At 35.3% G+C, this 25,555-nt stretch overlaps 1 protein-coding gene across 4 annotated transcripts in view; it reads right to left on the bottom strand.

Moving 5' to 3' along the window:
- Positions 1–13,234, bottom strand: part of LOC118268290 (uncharacterized) — an 83,353-nt gene extending 70,119 nt beyond the window's left edge. For 3 of the 4 annotated variants that reach the window (XM_035582721.2, XM_035582722.2, XM_035582725.2), the window contains exon 1: positions 13,210–13,234. In XM_035582721.2, coding sequence (XP_035438614.1) covers positions 13,210–13,219 — 10 coding nt within the window. In that variant the 5' untranslated portion in view covers positions 13,220–13,234. Of the gene's footprint in view, positions 1–17; positions 289–13,209 lie in introns of those variants that run through there. The other variant, XM_035582723.2, reaches the window with a different exon arrangement.
- Positions 13,235–25,555: the final 12,321 nt, after the last annotated feature.

Here is a 25,555-nt window from a genome sequence, read left to right as displayed (position 1 = left end):
TAGACACAGAAACTCACCGTGTCATTCCGGCGCACAAAGGACTGTTTTTCACTGAGCTATCCAGGCTTGTGCCAAGCGGTATTGAATCTTATTCCCCTCTGCCACATGTGTCAAAATCGCTCGCACTTTTGCTCGAAACACTGGTCAAGGACGCGTCACTTGCAGTTTTTTGGTAATTGCATTTTAGGTTCGATATTGGTGAGCAATGATGGAGTGCAATGCGGAATATTTAGGAGGGAACGTGGAAGCGGGCGCGGCCTCTACCGCACGGCCGCGAACTACCCTGCTCGAATGAGCTAGGGATGGGCCGAACACGCAAGCCGGTAAAATTACGAGGTAAAGTTTTCGGAGTAAATATTTTTTTTAAATTTTATTTAAGATTTATTATAGGTAAAGGTAGTCTTAATTTTGTTTTTAAACTAAGAGTGAATCTAGTTTTTTATTTGCTAGAACTATAATAGCGGTGTATTTTTTTTTTCGTTCTTATCAAATATATTCTAACAAAATGATTGCATTATTATTAATTTTAAATACAAAAATAAAATTTTAATTTAGGTTTACAGATACTACATTACATAAGGCAGTGTAATTACTTCAAAGAATCGAACATTAATATTCACATCATTATAAACAACAAAACTTCGATAACTTCTAACCACTTCATTGAATTCAAGACATTATATGAAAAATTACGAATTAAGAAAACTATAAATAAGTTACGAAAAATCAAACATTTACCGCAACAATATTTTACCGCGAACTCGCCATGTCTCCTCCCTATAAATGTTGTGCACATGCGCTGTGCGAACAGACAGACAGACCCCAACGCTTTGTGGTAAATAATACATTTCAGTCAACTGTAGAACCACCGCTATGCGAAGCTATATTTTCTTTAAACTTTATAGTCATGGAGTTTCTCGAAGTTGGTAGGTCAGGTTTACACGTAACTTCTTACTTTCATAGTCACCTAGTATTTGGTGTTCAGGTAAACAAATAAAGAATAATTTGGTATACATACAGTAGAAATTATTATTGTTAAAGAAATCGAGAAATTTCCCCATGGTCCGCGAAGCATAATTATTTTGAGACGCCTATGGTGTTGCAGGTGTAGGTTACATTATAATAAGGTAACGTTGACTGTTTACCATGATCTGACCGTAAGGAAAGTTACTTTAGTTACTTTGCTATAAGTTTTGAATTGCAACACTACATGGATCGTGATGATTAATTTATTTTACTCTTTTGTCACCGAAAGACTATGTAAATAAGGAGTTATGATAGTATATAATTATTTACATAATATATAGTACACAGAATAATCGTTAGTAAAATACACGTGCCAAATTAGAAGTACTTTTAACCAACAAGCATGCATGAAAAGACTGATGAAAGAAGTGTCTAAGATTCGTAGCTATTGGCGTTCCGTAGTATCTACCTTTTCATGGGTAACAGGCGTTATGTATGTATATACAAAAACAAATCTCCATATTTTCACAATCCCTAACCGTATTTCCTTTAACGTTTTCCGTAAACGATATTATTAATTCTGTTCAATATTTCGCTGACAAAGTTTAGAAGCGGGATACAACTTCGCTGTCAAAGTCAGGCGTTCGATATCCGTGCCATTATTTAAATGATCGGAATTTACTTGATCAATTTCATTTCATTCGGTAGAACTTTGACGTACGGCATGTTGTACTCATATTGGAAATTCTAACGGATTTGGATTTATATTAAGGAAGTTAGGATTTAATATATGGTTTTGACAAAGTTCTCGTGAAAGTTGGATTTAAATAAGAAACTTGAAATACATAATATGTCACGAAGCAGATTTAGTATCAATAGGTTTTTTATGGTATAAGCCGATAAAAGAGCAAATGGATCAACTGATGGTAAGCAATCGCCACCGCTCATGGACACCCAAAACACCTTAGGCTTAGGTTAGGAATTTAAGGGTTGTTAGGGAATCGGGGATTGGGAAGATTGGGAAGGGGGGTAATTGCGCCTCCGGTAACCACACTCACACAACGAAACACAACACAAGAGTTGTTTCACGTCGGTTTTCTGTGAGGCTGTAAGTCTGTCACTCCGGCCGAGCCGGCCCTTTCGTGCCGAAACATGGCTCTCTCACACTTAAAGGGTATAATATAATAGGTTCTATTAATAAAAAAGACTGCAATTCTGTTTTAGAAATTATTTTTGTTTGAATAAATTGTCCTGTAATTATGATCTGCCAACAATAACGTTTTAATGACGGTACATAATTGTTTTTGAGACGTTTTCAAAACCAATTTGAAAGCACAGAAACGCATTTGTCTTTGAATAGGACCAGGAAGAACCTCGCTATCCCTTGCAAAGTAATGGAAGATCCGGATCTTCTTCCGGTCAATTAAATAGCTTTCTTAGAGGTTTGAGAGTGTAGGAATAGAAAGTACAATCCTATGTTTGAACCGAAAATTTTTGTATAAGTAAATATAGTGTTAGTTTTCGTCGTTTAAACTTGACTACATGAACTTACAACTATTTATGTAAGTGTAAATTATTATTTACCGGTACACAATATCTACTTACATGCCTAAGCAGACACCGAGCCGTGAGGTTATATCATAAACCTGGACAACTTCGATCTCCAACGTGTGTTAAGCGTGGCGAGCTAATTCTCTTTGTATGTAAAGGAGACCGATAGCTTAGCAGTGACTTGTGAATGTAATGAACTTATGATATGACACATGTGGACCTACATACCTATACTGAATGCTATGCTAAATACTGACTGCCATTTTGGTCGAGTGGTTGCAAGTGTGACTACCGGGTAAGGGCTCTCGGGTTCGATACCTGGGTCGTGCAAAGTACTACTGGGTTTTTCGGTTTTTCAAATATTTCTCAATAGTAGCACTGAGTCTGGAATTGTGGTCTATAGCTCACACAAAATTACATGGGACTTATTGCGCAAATGGCGAAAAGTGGTTACACTGTACAGTGGCATTACGTGTCATAACATGCATCTCTGCCTACCCCGTCAGAGATAAAAAGGCGTGACGAAACGACGATATATGTACATAAATATAAACGTACAAGCATCTAAATTCTCACGCAACATCACACATATTCCCAATGGACTAGGCAGTAATGGACAGCCATTTACATAGAACACATGGCAATGCAATTTACGTCATGTACGGACATCTGAGCCTATACATCTATCTCCTTGTTAACTAAGCCTATGTAAACTCTATCGAAATGTAATTTGTAACAATCACTACGTCATATTTATTGACTTTAAAAACGACATAACAGCTCCATATTAGTGTATGGTTAAGTTTTTCTGGTGAAAACTTCGTTCTGTGAGTGAGGATACCGGAGGCCCAATTCCCCAACAACCCTTAAATTCCTAATCCCCAAAATGCCTCTGGTGAATTCCCAACCTCCAAAAGGCCGGCAACGCACTTACTTACGCATCAGGTGACACGCCTGTCCAGTTAATCGGCGGAGATTGCTTACCATAAAATGTGCTCTTTAAAAAACAAAATATTCGACGTGGGTAAGTTTTTCTGGTGAAAAGCTTTCAAATTCTGTAGACAAACAGAAACCTAATAAACTAAGTATTATGTTGCCGCGACACATGACGCGACGATTGTCGTCGGATGCTACTCTTGCATGCCTCTGTCGCAACGCTGCTCATGAATAGTCGAGTTCCTCGTAAACAGGCTTGAAACTGATTAATCTAATTTAGGTGATCACGATAATTAATTTAGTAGGTGGGAAACAATATAGTTACAAACAAGTTAATGATGACCCTTCAGTATAAATATTAGAAACTACTAAAATTAGAAGTTTGGTTTATCATTAAGTCATTTACTTTTCTTGTATAAGTAAATTTTACTGAAAAAGATACCTAAGACTACCAACCAATACTCAAGTAAGAACTTTCGAAGGAGTTTTCCTCTACAAAATATGAAAGAAACCTAATTTTTGAAGTTTCATAACTTGCAGACGTGGGTCTTTAATATTGTTACGAAGTTACGATAATCTAGTATTTTGGCCTAGAAAACTTTATAATAATATATAGGGTAGATAATGGATTATAATATATTGACAAAGTTGTAGTATTATTAGATTTATAGACCAGTAAGTTATCACAAATACAAAATTGTTATAGTATAGAATTGTAGCAGTGATATGAGGTAAAGTTATATGCTATTTGGTAAAGATTCTAAATCTATAGACTTCATCATAATTATGACTTATGAAGCAGTGTCAATTCGTAGCATGGCGTGATTGTGGAGTTTCCCAGATTAGACATTACTTTTAGAAAGCATAAAATAATTAATACAATTAATTGATTTATGTTGAGGAACTCCTAATAATTTTATCATCTATCACTTTATGAAAAATAAGATCAAAACATAAGAGCGGTAGATTCAGATGTAACCCAAGCTTTAATTTATTTAGTACTCGTGTCCTATGTGTTATTCCAGACCATAAGCTACCCTTGTTCTAAGTTTCATCTCTCTTCAGCCTTTTTAGTGAGAAGGAGTAACAAACAAACATACTTTAGTAAGAATTAAATGTTATAGATCACTATTAAAAGATAGCAATTAGAAAGGGTTCCTAAAAAGGGTATCTGCATGCAATATGTAGTTCCTCTCATGTTTTGTTAGAGGCTTAAAACCCTTTTGTTCCTGGTGGCTGTTTGTGTACGTGATTTGCGTATGTAAACGCAATCCCGTAGTGTATAATGTATATAGTTAAGTTAGTAGATAGTGAGCTAATGTGTTGTAAGCCTGTAATTAATTGGTAGTGTGTAGTCGTATATTTGTGTCGAGTTTACTGAAATTATTGTTGAGGTTTTCTATGTTACCGAATGTTAATAGAACGAAGTTCTTCGGTCAGCGCGGGAGAGCCATTCTTCGGCACGAATGGGCCGGCTCGAGCGAAGTGAAAACCGACGTGAAACAACGCTTGCGTAGTGTTTCGTTGTGTGAGTAAGGTTACCGAAGGCCCAATTACCCCCTTCCCAATCCCCGCTTCCCCAACTACCCATAAATTCCTAACCAGCAACGCACCTGTCTGGTGGTTCGGGTGTCCATGGGCGGCGGCGATTGCTTACGATCAGGTGATCCAACTGCTCATATACCGGCTTATAACATAAAAAAAAAAACTAAAATAACTGTATTTTTACGCAAATGTACTAAGAAAAGCTCTACTAGTTTTAATTCACAGAGAAGAATCCCTCATGAGCAGCGTACACGGACGCGGCGACGTCGCACATTCCATGTTACACCACCTATTTAGGCATATACTCCAGACAGCAGCATTTCAACCTACTCTTTTCTGCCAAATCCTATTTCAACTTTATCCTTTTGATATAAAGTCTAGAATCGAATGAAAACAATTGACAGATTGGTATAGTTGGACCTGCTACTGTATATTCTGATGTAAGGCGAATATAACACAATCTCTAACCATACAAATGTCGTCGCCCTGTCTGTTACGTCTCATCTCGTCTCGTCTGCCTCTTTTCACACTACAATACTATTTTGTTATCCAGCTTGAATCACGTACGCTTGATTTCATCGCTGTATTTTCTATCTGTACTGATTTTACCTTGTTATTCTTGAAGATGTATTTTATACGTATATTATTATACATTTGTGGATGCCCAGAGGCAGGAGGTTTTTTTAAGGGGGGAAAATCATCCAATGACTTCTCCAGCCTTGGGCGAGGCGGAACGGAGTGGAAAGAGTGAACAGCAAAGGAAAACATCTTGAAGAAATCAGGGATTATAATGTCTAATTATAAGTCTAAAATCGCTAACTCGCATTGAGCAAGCGTGGTGATTAATGCTCAATATTTCTTTCAAGGTTATGTTATGTTCATTTGTATACGCGACGAAACTAATTATAATAATATTTCTTTAATCTTAAAATAATGTACCTGATACTATCTATACGAGTTTCCTTAATTAAAAAGCAAAATAATTAAAAGTATTCAAAAGGAACAAAAAAATCTAATATCCCAAACCCAACAGTATTTCTTCTGGCTTCCTACAATATCTTCATAGCCAAATAAACTTATTGATTCTCTGCGTTTGGCAGGCTATCAAGTTCCAACTTATTAATGCAAAGTCAGCTTTAAACTTTGATACTGAAAATTGAATTTTCCTTGAAGAAAATGTTTCTCAGCCATTAAGATGTTTCGAGGAAAAAGGGTGTAGTCGTGTAGATTAGGAGAAGTATGGAACCAGTTAGATTTTATTGGTCAGTTAATGATGGTTACTGGCTAAATGCTTTTGTTTATGGAGTCTTAACGGCGCGTTCCAATAAACTACCGATCGGTAAATTTGCTTACGAGCCGTAGAATTTTGACACATTTTGTATGGAGCTTATGTCTACTATAAAAGATAGTAAAAGCTAGTTCTTTATTCTTTACTAGTGGGAACATTAGCTAAAGATTTTAAGACTTATGTACAAATTCTTAATTTTCTTTTTTTTATGGTATAAGCCAGTAAATGAACAGATGGATCACCTGATCGTAAGCAATCGCCGCCGCCCATTGATACCTGAAATATCAGAGGCGTCGAACGTGTGTCGGCCTTTGGGGGGGTTAGGAATTTAAGGGTTGTTGAGAAATCGGAGATGGGGAAGATTGGGGTAATTGGTTCTCCGGTAACCTCACTCACAAAACGAAACACAACGCATGCGTTGATTCACGTCCATTTATGTCAAAGCATGGCTTTCCTACACTCTATTACATGGGACTTATAACACAAATAGTGAAAAGTGGTACCTCTGCCTACCCTTTGATACAACCTGCTCCTAAAGCATGAAAGCATAAACTAGGGTAGACAAACTATGTTTAGACTAACCCAGCACCCATACAATATAAATAGGCATGTGTATTGGAGCGGGAATCGAACACATGAACCGAGTGGACGGCGGTCGACTGTAATTAATCGACACGAAACCTTTGCTCATATGCTAACGTTTTATGCTAACTGGTAATTCAATAGCCTATTACAATTTAAATAATAGAGTCGTCGAATTTGAATGATTATTGTTATGCCATTTAACCTACTTATCAAAAGAATAAGATTTCTACATTTCCTTGAATGTGTATTCAAACAATTCAGACCATAGAAAACTCATTGCTTCGAACTTACACCACGTTGCACGGTAGCCAGTTACCCAGCTACCGCACTAACCTTTCAGTCATCGGGCAACTGGGCATTTTTCAGTTTTTCGCAAAAATATTGAGTAGTGGCATGGAGTCTGGCATTGAGCCTACTGGGCTCAATGCCTATGGCAATAGGTTCACCCCCTATTAAATGGGACTTATAATTATAACACAAATCTTGAAAAGTGGGTGTACATTGTACAGTTCCTCTGCCTACCTCTTAAGGGATAAAATCTTTAATGGCATGACCATAACAAACGCTTTAAGGTAAGTAAATCCTTAGATTTTATATATCAATTGATTCCTATGTACACACTAACAAACCTAATAATAGAAGTGGGATAGAAAATTCTACGAAGACAAAGAGAGGAATTGAATTTTTCAAAATGATTTCCCATCTATCAACCTATTTTGCCTTATTGAACCCTATTATTTCCCTACTGCGCTTATTATATTTTATACGAATTCTGTATTTGACAAAGTTAAATTACCTCCGTCAGAAAAGTAATTATAAAATATGCCAGACTTTTAATTACATGTTAACTCAAATGGAAATTGAATCGAAAATTTCTATTCATTCGATTTAAATAATTACGGTGCTTACTGAGTTTATATTTATGTAACTAAATTAAATTATTTTGTTGCGTAGCTTTGATTTTGTTTAGCATATTATGTAACACTAGCTTCTGCCAGCGGCTTCACCCGCGTTCCCGTTGTATAAAAAGTATTCTATCACCCAAGTCAGCTTATACCCTGTCTGTATACCAAATGTCATCAAAAGCCGTTCAGCGTGACGGATAAACAATCAAACTCATGAAGATATTCTGTTAATTGCAGACGAACGATTAAATTCATCATTATCATCGTCAGCATTAGCCGAGAGAAGTCCACTGCTGAACAAAGGCATCCCCCTTAGTCTTCCACATTCATGGTAAAATTTAATTAAATAGATTAAATTCATGGTACAAAATAAATTGTGCACTAATTTACAATACGATTTACTTTTACGATTACATACCTACAATTGTACATGTATAAAAGCATTATAAAATTATCTTATTACATAGTAATAAGTACTGAAAACACGCTTCAAGCTTGCATTCCAACCACCTTTATACAATTTAACATTAACGAGCATTGCAGCTGTCGTCTTCACTGCATTAACAATTGATTCGCCACCACCTACTGGTACTACATAGCTACTGCTACTGGCCAGTCGTTGTTCCCACCGGGAAAGCCCAGAATGCACCGTACATTATTAAAAACTGTTCTAGGAATTTACCGTTTTATGCGGACAAAAACCTCTGTTGAACTGTAGTAGGAAATGTTTTTTTTTTTTTTATTGCATGTCAATGGTTGTTGTCGTTGATGTATGGGTGTTTAAGTGTTGTATATTGTGATGATTCTTATGCATTGTTATTTTAATGGTGTAGTAGCTCTTTAAACTGAAGAGACTATTTACAATTACGTACATATATTATCGGTGTTGATCATCATAATTTGTACCTGGTTATCTGAGGCACTGGGTTAGGGAAAATATAAATAAATGATACCAAATTTAAGGTCCCTCGATATCTCAATTAAGAAGGTTTCACTGTACGGTATATGTGCGACTGCACTGTTATTGCGGTGGCTAGGCTGCCGTGCGATGTGTAGTTTCAGGCTTCGATTCCCTCACGGAGCAATTCTGTGAGTGATCCACTAATTGATGTCCTTGGTGTCATGTGTATGTGAAATTGTGTGTTTGTAAACGCACCCATGACACAGGAAAAATCTTAGTGCGTACGAATTAAAAAAACAAAACCAATAGTTATCAGCCACAAGACGTCGATTACACGTTTACAATGAAACAATCACAGCTATTTTTATTTTTTAACATTTGATGGGTCGAAGTTTGGCCGCTATCTCACCTGATGGTGAGTGATGATGCGGCCTACAATGGAACCCGTATAGTAGTATCATCTAGTATCTATGTCAGTGCACTTACTTTCTTACTCATTCACACCTAAATCCATACTGTTAAATCTATTTTGATGAATTTTGACATAGATGCATAGTAAGTAAGATCGACGATCATGAGCATAGAGCGATAGGCAACAACTAGTGCGTAGTAAAACTAACTCCCTGCAATTTATTATTCTGTTCACGCCCCAAACAAATTTTGTGTGAGATGAAAGTCGAAATATTTTCTAATATTACGTTCGCTACCAAGGCCCGGAATATCGGTAGGATATTAATTTTACAAGGGACTGTGCTTCCGAATATTTCCACGTGGAATACGTAATGATATTGGCTTGGAGGTACAATCTCATTTTACCTTGATTTTGATGCGTAGCAGCGATTAGCAGTGTGCAACTATTTGGTTTGTAGCGTCTGTGAATTATAATCTAGTTGGATAAAAAGGACAACAGAACCCCTTAAGAAATTAAAGCTTTTTCGGTCTACAAATTAATTCTCTAATTACTTCCAGATGACTGCACTGAAAATGACTGCACGGTTGGTGTGGTGGCTGGGTTCGATTTCCGCACGGAGTAACTATTTGTGTGGTCCACAAATTGTTGTTTTGGGTCTGGGTGTATGTGAACTTGTAAAAAAAAGAAGCTATGATGTTGTACATACATTTTTCTATAAATTATCAAAGCATTTGATAAATTGAAATGTCCTAGATTATTTTCTATATTTGGTAGATATTATAACTACATAACAAAGCTATTGTGACAGTTTTAAACACTAGTAATTATTACAATATTGAAACTGTCTGAAATATTTCCTGACATTTCACAATATGGATTTAATTTTAACAGCAATACTGTGGTCACTGAAACGAGTTAAAATTACTCCAGTTGACTGGGTTCACAAATTACATGAATACACTAATTGTATCATTAGTCGAGTTCATTATAAATATTTAATTATGAAATAATGTTGTATTAAACTTTCTATCAAATGTAATACTTAATTGTCAACGTCGATATATAAGCCTTTGGCACTACTAAACATTAGATCTTCTCTAATTACTTCCAAATATACAGTAAAGTTACGATACAAAGACTGCATACGAATGCTTTATTAATTAGACAGTCTTATCTGAATTTTATTGTTTTTTTTAAGATTTGAAGCACACTTCTCATTTTTAGTCATGGTTCGAAACCTCTACCAATGTGACTTTTTTCAAGTAATTTGTACTTTCTAATATTACTTCGACACTATTTACAAACGCTGAAGGAAAACATAATGAAGAAACGTGGGCTTATAAGTTCTAATTATGAGTTTGAATTCGCCAACCCGCAGTTGCCAGTCATGGTGATTAATGGTCAAACCTTCTCTGTATGAGATGAGGCCTTTGATCATTATAGGCTATTTATGCATATATGTAATTTTGCTCCACCAAGGAATGAACATAGATAGGCTAAAGTTTTGAAGATAATATAGAAAAAGAAAATATAAAACTGAATTTAGAGATACGAACGTACCGTATCGTGTATTCCTGGGCGTATTCAATGCCTTGGAATGGGCAATTATCGGCTTCGGAATACTCAATAATAGGAAGGAGTCTGGAATCGGCGTGCCAATATCAATGATCGTATGCTATACGAGTAATAGGAGGACGGCTAGCCTTAGGAATATTATGAGTATGTATAATACTATTATTTCGTTATGAGGTAAACGTTATACTGCAGAAGTGCATGTGTACTTATATGGTAAATGAAAATATCAAGAGAAAACTAAGGTTTTTATCGCCTGTTTCACTACCTTCATATACACAAGTGCCCGATAAACATATGCGATAGATACTGCATACACATTACGTTCTTAATTCAAAGTTATCTGATACATAGCGGCTATCTCGACATTGTGAAACAAGCCCTTAATGGAATATCATGGTCATGTCATGTCGGCCGGCGTCGAATTTTGCATAGATTAGAGTAAATCTGGTTTTGTCGTAGAAACAATTTTATTATAACTTTGCTGAAACATTAAATTATTATCATGTTATCGTAACAATACTCACGTAAGCGCGACAATCGCCGCATCGTGTTTCGCGGAATGCTACCCATGAATAATGTCATCTAGCATGACTTGAAACTAGTTTAGTTTGTCGTCAAACAGTTATATGACTATTTTATTTCCTGTAACTTGTCGAAAAACTCATAGAAGATAGATATACCGTAACAAACAGATAGACAGACAGACATACATAGCAATCTCACCCAAAGGAAATAAAAGTTTACATTAAAATTCAAGAAACCTTACCTTAACGGTGTAAAGTCAAGGTCTAGGCAGGACCCTCATTTTGCTGCATACGAGGAACTAAATAGGGCCACAGAGGGCAAGAACTTGTAAGGTCAAAGTAATAGAGAAAGTTTCACACACATGGCTTACCTAATACCTTAAGAATTGGTGGCACTGTGTGAAACTTTTATTGGAAAAGTTTTCTATTAATAAATTGCTATAGGTACCTATTATATTCGTTGAGGTACCTAATTGGGTTGTAAATAATTTTATACGGACGTAGCATCAGTCAAAGTCAAGGTCAAAATTATTTTGACATTGACATTGACTTTTAACTTCAGGTTATAAATAATTATACACCGACATAGCAGCTGCGGACTACCTAGTCGATTACCGGGGCTCCGGCTCGAAAAGCAAGAGTAGGAACGGGGTGGTTTTTAGACAGTAACAGTCTGACATTCTCTCTCGCCTCGCCCAAGGCGTGAGAAATTATTGGATGAAGTTCACACCTCTAAAGAAAAAAATGCTGAGTCCGTTTCCACCAGTGCTAAGCTATGTGTACCAATGAATATGATTAGTAGAAGCCAAGCGCATCCGCAGTAATGTAGCATAGGATATCTCAGGTGAAAAAGCACCCTAAAGGTTATACACAAAGATTCTACAGTAATTTTAAAGTTATTCTTACCTCTTTGTTGCTAATCCATCAGGTTATTACAGTATGACGCAACCAACATACCAACTAACATTTATTGATAAAAACTAAACCGTTTGTTTTCTTATAATAATTCTTTTTGTGGCTAATTTATAATGGTCAACCACGCACCAATACTTAACACGCACTTACGTTTTACCGTGGCGTCATGCCATACTTCTTTCTTTCTCAAATTCGGTTATTTTAAATTCTAAACTAAAATTGGACTAAAATAGGTAATAGTATTCTTGAACCGACCATAAATTTAATTTTCTAAATGTAAAATAAATCATGTTCACTATTTTTCTTCTAAAAGGCCCAGTGTTCACACGATATCATTTCAATAATCATGCTTAGTGTTTCATAGTACCTACAATTTAATCTAGACTATAATTTGTTAAAGGTTTGAATACTAAATTCTGCTACTTATGGAGATGTTTTTACCAAACTGCTGAATATTATTTTGGTGTATAGGATCGAAGCTTACACCTCAATTACGGTAGTTAAATGAAGTCAAAATGCATTTAAAGCATTTCATCATCATCAAAATATATTATTTACGCTTAATAGCTGTGCCAAAGGCAAAGAAGAATTCACAAAAACTTTTAATTTAAATTCTAACTAAATACTGAATTACAGCCATCTATCGGCAAACCGAAACACTAAAACAACATTCAGTTGTATGAATAAAACTCAAGATGTCACTACAATTCTTGAACAGCAAAGAGGCACGTTTAAGATATTTATGCTTAGTTTTCTGTGTTTTACATAGATGGCGGTAGGATACCTTTAGGCTTTACTGAAAATTGTCAGTAATTATTTACATGCTTTTTAAAGATAGCGGTTAAGAAAACTCGGTACTCTACAAAACTAATTTAAAAGAAATACATTTAGTACCAAAAGAGTAAATAAAATACATATTTCGCAAATTCTACTTAATATTTGAGATCATTGTCTTATCATTATTTAAATGAGCATAATTAAGTATGTAATTTATAGATTTCTCGATGTCGTGTTTGACCCAAAAAATAATAACAATGACTTTTGGCTCAAAAATATCTATTTCCTTATTATTACTGCACATAAATCATAGGTTTATCAATACTCACCTTGATACATGTGTCTGCTCACAAACACGTAAATACTAATACTTAATAAACTTTAAATAAATAATAATTTGCAAATGCACATCAAATGAGACATTGTTATCACACGACACGACTGATTGTGAACAAACAAACAATAATATTATTATGTACTAGCTTTTGCCCGCGACTTCGTTCGCGTGGAATAGTGACTTCCGGCAAATTTTTGGTTTTAACCACATAGTTCCCGATCTCGCGGGATCTCTTCAAAAATGAGATGTGGAAGATATTCCAGGGAACTCTTCAAAAATCAACATAATGAGCTCTGCGTTTGAATTTAATAGATGTATACTCACTTAGGGCATTGAAAAAATAGTTTAAAAACGGACTTAAACTAACTTAAAACTAAAGAAAGCTACGAATTACGAATTTATAACAATTAAAAAAGAAACTAAATTACAACCTATCCTCTATGCTATAATAACCAAGCTTAAACTAAATAATTTAAAAGAAACGACTTAAATCTAATCTAATTAATTTATAAATTAGACTTACAATTTTATTAAAAAAACTAACTACAGTAACTACTAATAATCGATATCAAACTAAACCTACGTTAAATAGTTTAACCAAAAAACCAGGAAAACCCAACAAATAAACTTATTAATTGACAAATACAACGAAACCAATTTAGAATATACGAAACAGCAGGACCACTACAGACAAATATTCATACGACTGATAATACACTTTTTCTACGATAGTACCGAAGCGCTCGGCCGATACCCAACCAAATGAATGTAACGAAACCATAGCGCGATCTGGTTTTCGATCCCAACGCCATCTATCGAGGATAAAGACAACTTGGATTATTTATTTATACTCCGTTCGGGCATTTTCTTTGTACTAAAAGTTTAATTATATTGATATTATTTTTTTCATACCTTTTTACTATTTATTTACTTTTTTGCGATGAATTAAAACAATAACATGAACCGAAGTCGTGTAACGATCGACATAGAATTATCTATACTCCGTTAGAGCATTTTCTTTGTACTAAATGTTTTATTATATTGATATTATTTTTTTCATACCTTTTTACTATTTATTTACTTTTTTCGATGAATTAAAACAATAACATGAACCGAAGTCGTGTAACGATCGACATAGAATTATTTATAAATAATTTATTTCTTATTTTTATTTTTTGATTTTTGAAATAAAAATATATCTATGTCCTTTCTAAGGTTCTAAACTATATCTGTACCAAATTTCAACCAAATCCGTCAAATAGTTGCGGAGATTAATGGTATAAGCATAGAATGTTCGACGTGATTCTTTAATTTGACATAACTTTTTTATTTATGAACCGATTGACATGAAACAAACACTAAATGTAAATTTAAGCATCCCACAATATATTCGTGAAAACCGCATCCAACTCGGATCAGCCGTTTCTGAGATTAGCGCGCACAGACGAACAGACAAACAGACAAACAGACAAACAGACAAACAGACAAAAAAAACCTTAATTACATTTTTGGGTTCGACATCGACATAACAATAACCCCTGCTATTTTTTTTATTTTTATTTTCAATGTACAGACAGCACTTTTCTACGATTTTATTATATGTATAGATTGCAACCAAGCTGACTTTAATATTATACCCATAGGCTTATTAAGCATGTATAATTGAATACCATAAACAGACAGAAAAACTAATATAAGTAATATATATGCAACATCACGCCCTATTTATTCGCAGAGATGCACCATACGGGACGTAATGCAGCTATACAATGTACACCCACTTGTCACCATGTGCGTTATAAGTCACATGTAATAGGGGGTGAACCTATTGCTATATTATGCTGGGCACAATTCTAGACTCTGTGTTACTACTGAGAAATTTTGGAAAATACGAAAAAAGTCCGGTGTTGCTTTACCCGCCACATACGGATGAAATTCCTGTAAGCCAAGAGTCCAGCGCGTCCCAGAGACATGAATAACTGTCTTGGATCCTGCAACGAAATAAATCAGAAGAAATAATTAAAGGAGAAGAAAAGAAAACGATAGTTTCCACTTCCCTCGGTGAAATTTAACGCAGGAGATAGAATGACTGAAGGCACAAAAAGAGATTGCTCAACTGAGAGAAGCCCAGTCGTTAAGCACCATGGAAAGTTGAATTAAAAGTTAATGGGTCCCTGTATATTTCTTGGGGTTATCGTGACAAAGAGTGAGAGAGTCATGCTTCGGCACGAATGGGCCGGCTCGACCGGAGTGATACCACGGTCTCATAGAAAAAAGAACGTAAAAACAACGCTTGTGTCGTGTTTCGTTGTGTGAGTGAGATTACCAATTATTTACCCAACTTCCTAATCTTCGTAATCCTCGATTCCCCAACAACCTTTAAATTCTTAAGCCCCAAAAGGCCGGCAACGCACTTGTAACGCCTTTGGTGATTCAAGGGACTATGGGCGGTGGCGATTGCTTACCATCAGGTGATCCGTCTGCTCGTTTACCGGCTTATCCCATAAAAAAATCTTATTAGTAAGTTTTATCATTAAAAAATATGTAGGTGAAGAAAACATTCCTCGACAAGGATGCAAACCGGTACAAATCCGGCTCCAAATAATCGTCACGTGAGTCAATGAATTAACAGACACGGCTTAGTACAAGTTTGGTCTACGTTTAACGAGTTCGAAACGAGACCGCGTTCGGCGCTCTCATTGGTTCTTTTATTCGCACCGACCAATCAGAGCGCTGCACGCGGTCTCGTTTCGTTTTCGTTCACAAATTAACACGTTTAGTGTTCACGTTTTACATCACGTGTTTTATAGTAACCTATTTATAAAATAAAAAAAAGTATTGAACAAATTAATTTACATCGTAACCATGACATTGGTAAATGAATAGGTGGTATTTATTGTCTTTTTTTGTACCGTGAAATTGTATAAAATATGAGTTGCTTGTTAATTTTATTTTAAAGACCTTGAGATGTGAGAAAAATATTGAATGAATGTTGAATGTAAATGTGTTTTTTATTATTTTAAATCAGTATGGTTACACTGCTACTCTCTCGTCGAGTGGTTGCAAGTATGACAGCCGAAGTCTCGGTTTCGATTACCGAAACAGACAAACTAAATTTCACAACATAGAGTTTAGAATTAGGTCTGCTGTAGGGTCATAAGCGTACAGTTTCAACTGCACAGTTAAATCGTGAGATGTGTAGCGTGTATAAGAATTATAACATGACCAATCAGTGTCCACTTCTACCCAACCTTTCGAAAAATAAAAGGTTGATGTTATATATTTAACCAATGTTTACCAGCTTATTCTGATTTATTTCACAATATGATATTGTTTACATTAGGTACCGTAAGTGCGTAATTAGTAGAAAAAAACAAACGATTAACGAGTGATTAGAGAAATAGACGCAAAACGCGTTTAGAATGGAGTCGTTAAAGTTCCGATAAATAACATATCGACCTAATTAGTTGGCCATTAAAGTCGTTATTTGCATAACATTTCATCACACACACAACGTCACGCCTTTTAGCCCCAAAGGGGTAGGCAGAGGTGCACATTACGGCACGTAATGCCGCTATACAATGTACAACCACTTTTCACCATTTTGTGTTATATACGTCCAATGTAATAGGGGTGAGCCTATTGCCATATCCTGGACACAATTCCAGACTCCGTGCTACCACTGAGAAATTTTTCGAAAATCCGAAAAACGCCCAGTAATACTTTGCCCGACCCGGGAATCGAACCCGAGACCCCTTGTTCGGCAGTCGCACTTGCGACCACTCGACCAACGAGGCAACATTTCATCATTCTATTTATTTATTAGACAAAGTATATTCAAACCTATCCCCAAATTATTGCACTTACCTATGATAGTTTCCGCTGAAGACTTAACTGCTAGCCGGGTCTCCGGCTCGAAAAGCAGGAGAAGGAACGGGATGGTTTTGAATCAGTAAGAATGTGATACTCTTTCGCCTCACCCAAAGCTGGAAAAGTCTCCTCAAAAAAGACTACTTGAAGCTCTCAAACAGATAAATTCTTGAAGTAGTTTTGAAGGTGCTTACCTTCAAAACGACCAGCTAAAGCTAACAGATTAAATAACCTGATCGCTAAAGACTATGGGGTATGGGGTCATTACGTGGAAGCAGCAACTTCGGATAGGGGAAAACTCAACTGTATCTACATTTTGTCAACCATTTCTAGACTAAAAGGCGTGTCATTATATTACGTAACAATACAAGAAGACAAGCCTCCTTCAACAACCATTAATTCGATATTAATGGAAAAATTACAATCTCTAATCAATTTCATTAAATTACACAACATATTTGAAAATGAAAACATCGGAAAGATTTTTAACAATCTGCATTCATAATCCTAAAGTCTTTTAATTGTTGGAACAATTAAAGAGAACGATTGTATCATTACTACGAGTAGCTAACGAAGTAAGTCTGAGACTGCTTTGTGGTCAAAACTAACTTTAATAATAACTGATAACCGTAATAGTGAATTAATTCTGTCTTAGTGACTAGGGGGTAAATGAGTAAACAGATCGAATGGTTGTATGTAAACTATAGCTTCTATATTGATTTTATTAATATTTTTATTTATCCATTTATTTCAGGCTTCAAAGGCCGAATACTATAAACGAATATATTAAATGTAATACTATACATACATTACTAACTATAACCAAAACACCAAAGGAGCATCATGATACAATCAATGCAAGAAGCATGTTGCCGGCCTTAAATATTAACCTAACTGAACTACAAAAGCTTTGGATAGATGTCAGAGGGTGAGAGAAAGAAATATTGAATCTTTATTGCTTTCCACATGTAAGGCTTAGGTGGTAAACTAACTATGATACAATAGGAGAGAACACACGTTTACATGACAATGACACATACAATACAAATCAAATTAAGTTTAATTATGGAATACTTAAAGGTTAGAACAATTGAAAGTACGAGATTTGCAAGTTTCACTATTAACAACGCAATCTAATATAAGATAAAACATTTTTAAACTTCAGCAAACCTATAGACAAAGAATCGATCTCATCTAGATACATCTATAAAATTAAACATCATTAATTACTCTTAACAAAGCAAAAGCCAACTAAACCAAAACAATGCTTTAACAAAACCACCCAACCAATGTCACCTAACTACATACTCTCTCTAAACATAATGAGAATCCTCAAATCCCTCAGGCGAATTTATTTTAACAAAAACATTTGCTCAATCAAGTGGAAAACATCTTCACTGATTACGATCTAGCAATGCTTTTAACTAAATGAAATGTTATACAATTACATTGAGAATGTAATATATAAACGCTGTTTTCTCTAGAATTGTGCCTCTTATTTTGAGAGCCTTGCTTTGCTTATATTTACATAAAAAATTGGACTACGAGCCTAAAAAGAGACAAGTTTACAAGAATTACTATCTTGACTATGAATACTTAGATGAAAGGGATAATCACAAAATATAACCGAATTTAAATGAGGTTTAATGACGGATTTGTAACCTGCACAAGTTAAAATTAAGATAATTTTCCTTTGTAGTGTATGTATATAACATGTATAGATAAAAATATGTGACTTAACTAGGTAGGTGTTGTTGAGGCGCTCGTGCGCTTCAAGCGTGCGGACCGCACGTTGAAAGCATGCGGACTACGTACTTACTACTCGCCAAAACCGAGCCAGGCGGCGGCGACCCGCCTTAAATCTACGTGTTTCATCGAAAAAAGATATCCATTCATTCCACCCAGTATCGAAAGATAATTATGTAAATAACTTAATGTTATCTAAAGAAAGATAAATCACCACTACAGTTCTAACAGAATTGATTGCAAAAAGAAACATGAATGAACGTTTAAAAACCAATAAGGTAATTACAAGCTATTGTAATTGAACGATTATCTTCATTCAAGACTCATTAGTCATTACTATTATCCTTTGATTTAAAAGAATTTTCTAGAAGCATTTCCACACGGATGACGTCATAATTCGTGAGTCGAGCTGATTGACTGAACCCGCTTCGTTAGGTCCTCTAGTAATCGGTTTAACAACTTTTTGCTTCGGGAGATTTCGGATGATTTCTCTTTTTCCTTTAGATAAGCTTTTTGGCTACAATTTATGTTTGAACAATGATGATCGAACAAAATGATTGTGATTGAATTTGACTTTTTTTTTGTACTTAATGAAGGAATTAAGTAATTATAATATTAATTTAAACCTCTTAACACAAAATATTTCTACAGACTCCGATCTTAATGAAAAGTTATTGAAATATGTTACTAGAAAGCCTTAACAAGATTTTTTGTGGGAAACATCATCTACATGGGCTTTTTTCCCTTCTTGGGTGAGGCAAGAGGAAGTATCACACTCTTACTGACTAAAAATCACCCGTTTCTACTCCTGTTTTTCGAGTCGGAGCCCTGGTAACCCGCTAGATAGTCCGTAGAACAATTTTTTTTACAATCCGAGCTTGTTCGGTAGATACGTACCATTCAACGAGGCAGATTAAATGGATATTAATATTTTCCCAATATTATAAATATGTAAAAAAGGTACCTAAATGATAAAATATAAACCACTCAAATATAAATTCGAATGTTATTACATCCTACCTCTTCATAACACCACCTTTTTATTTCGAAATTGATTATAAACAAATACGTTATCAATTCATTCAGCCAGTCCATTGCCATCTATATTTAGTTCGCTGCTCAAACAGATATTTTCTTCCGATTATATTAAATTCCTATACACAAATACTTATGTTAGAGACGGAATCTTTTAATATAATCGTTGGTACTGAAATTGGAAGAAAGCGCTTTAGTTCACGTCCTGATTCTCTGTGAGGCTGCTTTGTGGTGCCTTTGTGGGGGATAATCTTCCTAGGTTTTAGAATATGTAGACTGCTATGGGTACTATAGTACTATGTATATAATTATGTAGGTACTATAGGTATTTATTTGTCAGTGCATGCTTGATATGACAAATGTTACTAAATTCTTAGTAGCATTTTAATATCGTCAGCTATTTCTGTCGTTTTACAAAGAATTTTAGGTGACAAAAGTATTCTTGGAAACGTCTTAAAATTGAGTGGCGTTTGAGTATTTGACCAAATAAAAAAAGCTTTTTAGTAGAAGATGACTGTATATATAAGATGTCTCTGAAGTTGACGTCTAAATGGCACCAGGTGATCGGTAAGATTCCAACTGCTATTAGGAAAATAATACATACATACATATCGTCACACTTTTAATCCCCGAAGGGGTAAGCAGAGGTGCACATTATGGCACGTAATGCCACTGAACAATGTACACCCACTTTTCACAATTTATGTTGTAAGTCCCATGTTAGGTGATGAGCCTATTGCCATATACCGGGCACATTTCCAGACTCCGTGCTACTACTGAGAAATTGTTCGAAAATCCGAAAAAAGCGACCAACGATTGACCAACGGGGCAGTTAAGTAGGCAAATAATATAACCGTGAAACCTTGCTGATCGTCTGGTGCCACTTGGACGTCGATTTCAAGGACATCCTGTATGTTTGTTTTGACGCTTATTTTTAGAAGTATTCAAACTAAAAGAACTTAATTATTGAAATCAAATAAGTTATAAATAACTTTAGTGATATTTCTTCGAATCGTTTTTATTAATCATCGATTCACTAACTTAAACGGAGAAGGAAAATGTCTAAATATATTTTTGTATAACAGCTTAATGTTTAAAAATAGTTACCAGCCTTCGAGAAACAGCACGAATGGAAATCTACTTTATAAACGCTTACCTATACGTCATCACTGGGTAGATAACTGTTTTGATTTCCTATTCATGTTGACTGTACAGTTGATTTGGTGGCTGGGCTTTCGGTTCCTACACGGAGCAACTCTTTGTGTGATCCACAAATTGTTGTTTCAGGTCTGGGTGTTATGTGTATGTGAAATTGTATGTTTGTAAACGCACCCACGACAAAGGAAAAGTTCCTAGAGTGGGGCAACAACTTTCTTTAAAAAAAAGGTGAAATAAAACAAATTAAAATTACCCTTAAGCGACGAGCAAGCATGAAAAGACTGATGACGTTGATGACACGAAAGAGGTATGTAAGATTTGTAGCAATTGGCGTCCCATTGTCTCTGCCCGCCCCCATGGGGGACAGGCATGAAGTTATGTATGAATGTTTTAAAAAACATGTTATAACTTCAAGAAAGGCACTTACTACAAATTTATAAGTATGTAGATTTCTATCAAGCTTCTGAAATAACCAAGGCTTGATATATGATATATAAATAAGACAGTGACTGCAGCAATCTAGTTCAAAATATTACAGCTGCACTTTAGTATGCTGACTACACTACGCTGGGTCGTCGTGTCGCTAGAGACAAATCCTATGAAAAATGTATGCAAGCTCCGTCCTGTACTCTCCTTGGGACTTTGGGACAGGTGTAGGAACGAAGATTGAATAAAATTGGGTCGAGAATAAAGGGTTCTTTAATGTAAGACATTATGTGCTAGATAGGCAACTAGGTGAGGCTTTTTATAATCTCTACCATTAGTACGAGTTTGCTTTACGTTGAACAAAAAAGGAAAATAAAGCGTGTTCTGCGTTCTAATTGGCTAGTGCGAAAAAATCAACCAATTAAAGCACGTGCTTAGGTCGCCATCTGTATCTTTGTAACAATTTTCCCAAAAAATTAGGTTGAGATTTGCATTTATGTCTTAACTTCATTAGTAAAGTACATTCAAGACTCTCAATGGCTTCATTTTCCTTTAATCCCTTATTTGCGTAGAAAGTGCGTATGAAATACTTGTAAATGTGAACAAGCTTATGAACAAACACCAAACACAGTTCTAGGAAACCATAACTGCTCAGTTATGGACATTAAAGACCGTGATTACTTGATATTCACACTTGCAAATTCTTGGCCATCTAAGCAGAAGCTTAGCTAGTACTTAAAATAACATGTGTCTGCCTTACTTAGCGAAATAGGACAAAGATGTTTAGTTAATTTGCATAAGCTATGTGACCTACTTATTGTTATCAATATTCATGAGCACAAACGTTACAATAGACAATGTAGGCTTTGCTTAGAACTAAACTATGGTATGCTAGTTATCTAAAGTTCCTTTAGTATATAAAGGAAAAGCATAGGTGTTAGAAGGAGTACGATACTTTTTTCTTCTAATCTTTGTTAATGTTAAGTGTGGGAGAGCCATGCTTCGGCACGAATGGGCCGGCTCGACCGGAGTGATACCACGGCCTCACAGAAAACCGACGTGAAACAATGCTAGTGTTGTGTTTCGTCGTGTGAGTGAGGCTATCGGAACCACAATTACATTGGTAATTGTAACATGGGTAATTGGGCCTTCCCAGACTCCCAACAACTCTCAAAATCTTAACCCCTAATATTATTGTAATTTTCGGTTTTCTAAGAATAAATAGAATAATGAAATTGTACAAACATCAAATAATACATCACAGTCTGCATAACCTTCACAAAAATCCTTAGCAAAATTGCTCTCTGATGACGCAGAAACAAAATTAATGCCTAGGACATTAGCTACACATGAATGTGTATGAAGTGCAATAAATAAAATACATTATATATAGAAAATAAGTAAGAAACATAGTATTTTGAACTTTAACCCTGAATACATAAAGGTTTGTTCAGATTACTTCCAGTTGAGAGACCAAACTAAAACAGGAGTATCAAGAAAAGTGGAGAATGTAGGTGTATCACGAGTTCACGACATTATCTTCTGAATTAAAATAAATCATTTTACTTTCAAAACGAATGAGAAAGATGGAGTCATACGTAGGTGTTTCTTACTAAATGTAGGTGGAAAATCAGAATAAAATATCCATTTTAATTATTAAATCGACAGCTTGGAATACGTAGGAGGAAAAAGATCAAATGAAATAATATTCCTACACCTACTTCGAACGTAGGTGTAAAAACAATTGGTATCCAAGTTGGTCCGAAATTTTGTTGTAAACACACCCCTTATTCATTGTTATTCAAGTGTGAATAACTGTGGTAAATAACTTACTATAACCTTAAACTTGTTGTTCTGTGAAGTAGTAGGCGTAGTATTTGAAACACACCCACTTTTCAATTGTTCTTTGGAAAAGGGGCTCGTTTCTTGCTTACAAGATCTCGCCACGTGACTTGTTATGAAATTACTTATTTTATCGCTACTGGTCGAATGCTTGAATGAATGAATCACGACTATGTCGAGCAAAGGGGTTTTGCATACGATTATCGAATTGTACAAAGAGTTTAGACAGTATGTTTTTTTCGAAAAAATGTAATATGGCAATAGGCTCATTCCATTTTTTATGGGACTAATAACATATCATTTTTAGTTCAGAATAAAAATTCTTAATAGAGCTCCCTCGTCGGGGAAGAATGAAGGAGACTGTCAGGACTCTCTTATCTGATATAAAAATTAGTGTAATAATATAAAACATTTATTTATGTCTATCCCTTTTTTTTTAAGGAGGGAAAATCATCCAATGACTTCTTTTGCCTTGGGTGAGGCGAGAGGGAGTCAGACTCTTACTGACTAAAAACAACCCCGTTCCTACTCCTGCTTTTCAAGCCGGAGCCCCGGTAAGTCGGCTGGCTAGTCCGCAGCTCCGGCTGTTCACCCCTTTAGATTATTTATGAAGTAAATATTAGTATCTATAGAAATTAATTTAAACTATTGTAACAAACATACCCAATGTTCATTTACTTATCTTATTGAAAGGTTTGACATCAAAACAAACGAACGAATGATGGACGAGGCAACTTTCAGTCAAACAAAGTTTGAGGCTATAGTAAACAAACTATTAAAGCGATGAATACTATAATGACTATAGATTTCAGATATGAATAACTTGAATACTTTGAATAACTTAAAAAGATCAATTACTAATTTCTAGATTGAAAGAGTTTGAAGAAAAGAGCTAGCTAAAAAAGAGTAGATGATTGATGTTAACTTATCTAACTACTTCAATTAATCAAAATATTAAAATAAAATACAAACAATATATTCATGGTCTCTTTGATGTTACATGGAGTTATTTTCATTAAAATATCGTTCAGGTATTTCACTAGTGAACATGTCTTTTTTTTGCGGAGGGAAAATCATCCAATGACTTCTCCCGCCTTGGGCGAGGCGAGAGGGAGTCTCAGACTCTTATACTGACTAAAAACTACCCCGTTCCTTCTCCTGCTTTTCGAGCCGGAGCCCCGGTAAACCCGCTAGGTAGTCCGCAGCTCCGGAAGTGAACATGTCCTTGGTGCATTTATCACATGTTTTCATTGTACTTAAAGTTAAATTTCAAACAATACGGAAATGATACGAAACTTCAGAATTATTTGAAAATCAAAGAAAATAAAACTTACCAACGAAAAAAGTACAAATATCCCACTTCCATTTCCATCATCTATTTTCACAACACGGAAGCCAAAATCCACCCAACACTATAACGACTCCATATAAAAAACAACAAAACAAAAACGATTATGGTACCTACTTCAAACAACAAGAAACACCACAAAAACTCTATAAACTTCTCTAACTACACAAGTTGACAAACGTTAAAAGACTAAAACAAAATGATAAATACTTGTATACTAACTTTTGTACCCAGTTCGCGTTTGTGGGTTGATTTATGGTACAAGTTCTGAATAATATTCTTTGAGACTTTCTGTTACCCCTTAGTACGAGTTTTCTTTACGTTCAACGTAAACGAAACGAGAGCGCGTTCGGCGTGCTGATTGGCTGGCGCGAATGAACCAACCAATCAGAGCTCCAATCGTGCTTTCGTTAAACGTAAAACAAACTCGTACTAAGGGTAGTGATATAGGAAGGGTTCGAGTGACGGCATTTGTAATTGCATGTGCATGTGGATATTAAAAATGAATATTTATTCTTAAAAAAAATCATAGCAAAGTTAAATATGAGAACTGTCCCTATTTTTACTATTATTAGAACTTGAAACGGGATATTTACCATGTTTTTCTATTTCTATGTGTGTCTTATGTCAGTTTAAAAACCTGTATCCCTATTTTTGTTCCGAAAGCAGAAAGATATCTTTGTTTTTTTATGGTATAAGCCGGTAAACGAGCAGACGGAACGCCTGATGGTAAGCAATCACACCTGAGGCGTTACAAGTGCGTTGCCGGCCGTTTGGAGTCAGGAATTTAAGGATTGTTGTGGAATCGGGGATTTGAAAGATTGGGAAGGGGTAACCATTATGCTAATTAATATCAAGGACCTTTAGCCATTTGCTAACTCTTCAAAAACTTTCTTTAACTGAAAATAAACCT

The sequence above is a fragment of the Spodoptera frugiperda genome, chromosome 29, assembly GCF_023101765.2.
Source record: "Spodoptera frugiperda isolate SF20-4 chromosome 29, AGI-APGP_CSIRO_Sfru_2.0, whole genome shotgun sequence".
In the NCBI taxonomy this organism is placed as follows: Eukaryota; Metazoa; Arthropoda; class Insecta; order Lepidoptera; family Noctuidae; genus Spodoptera; species Spodoptera frugiperda.
This window is presented reverse-complemented; position numbering and strand designations above follow the sequence as displayed.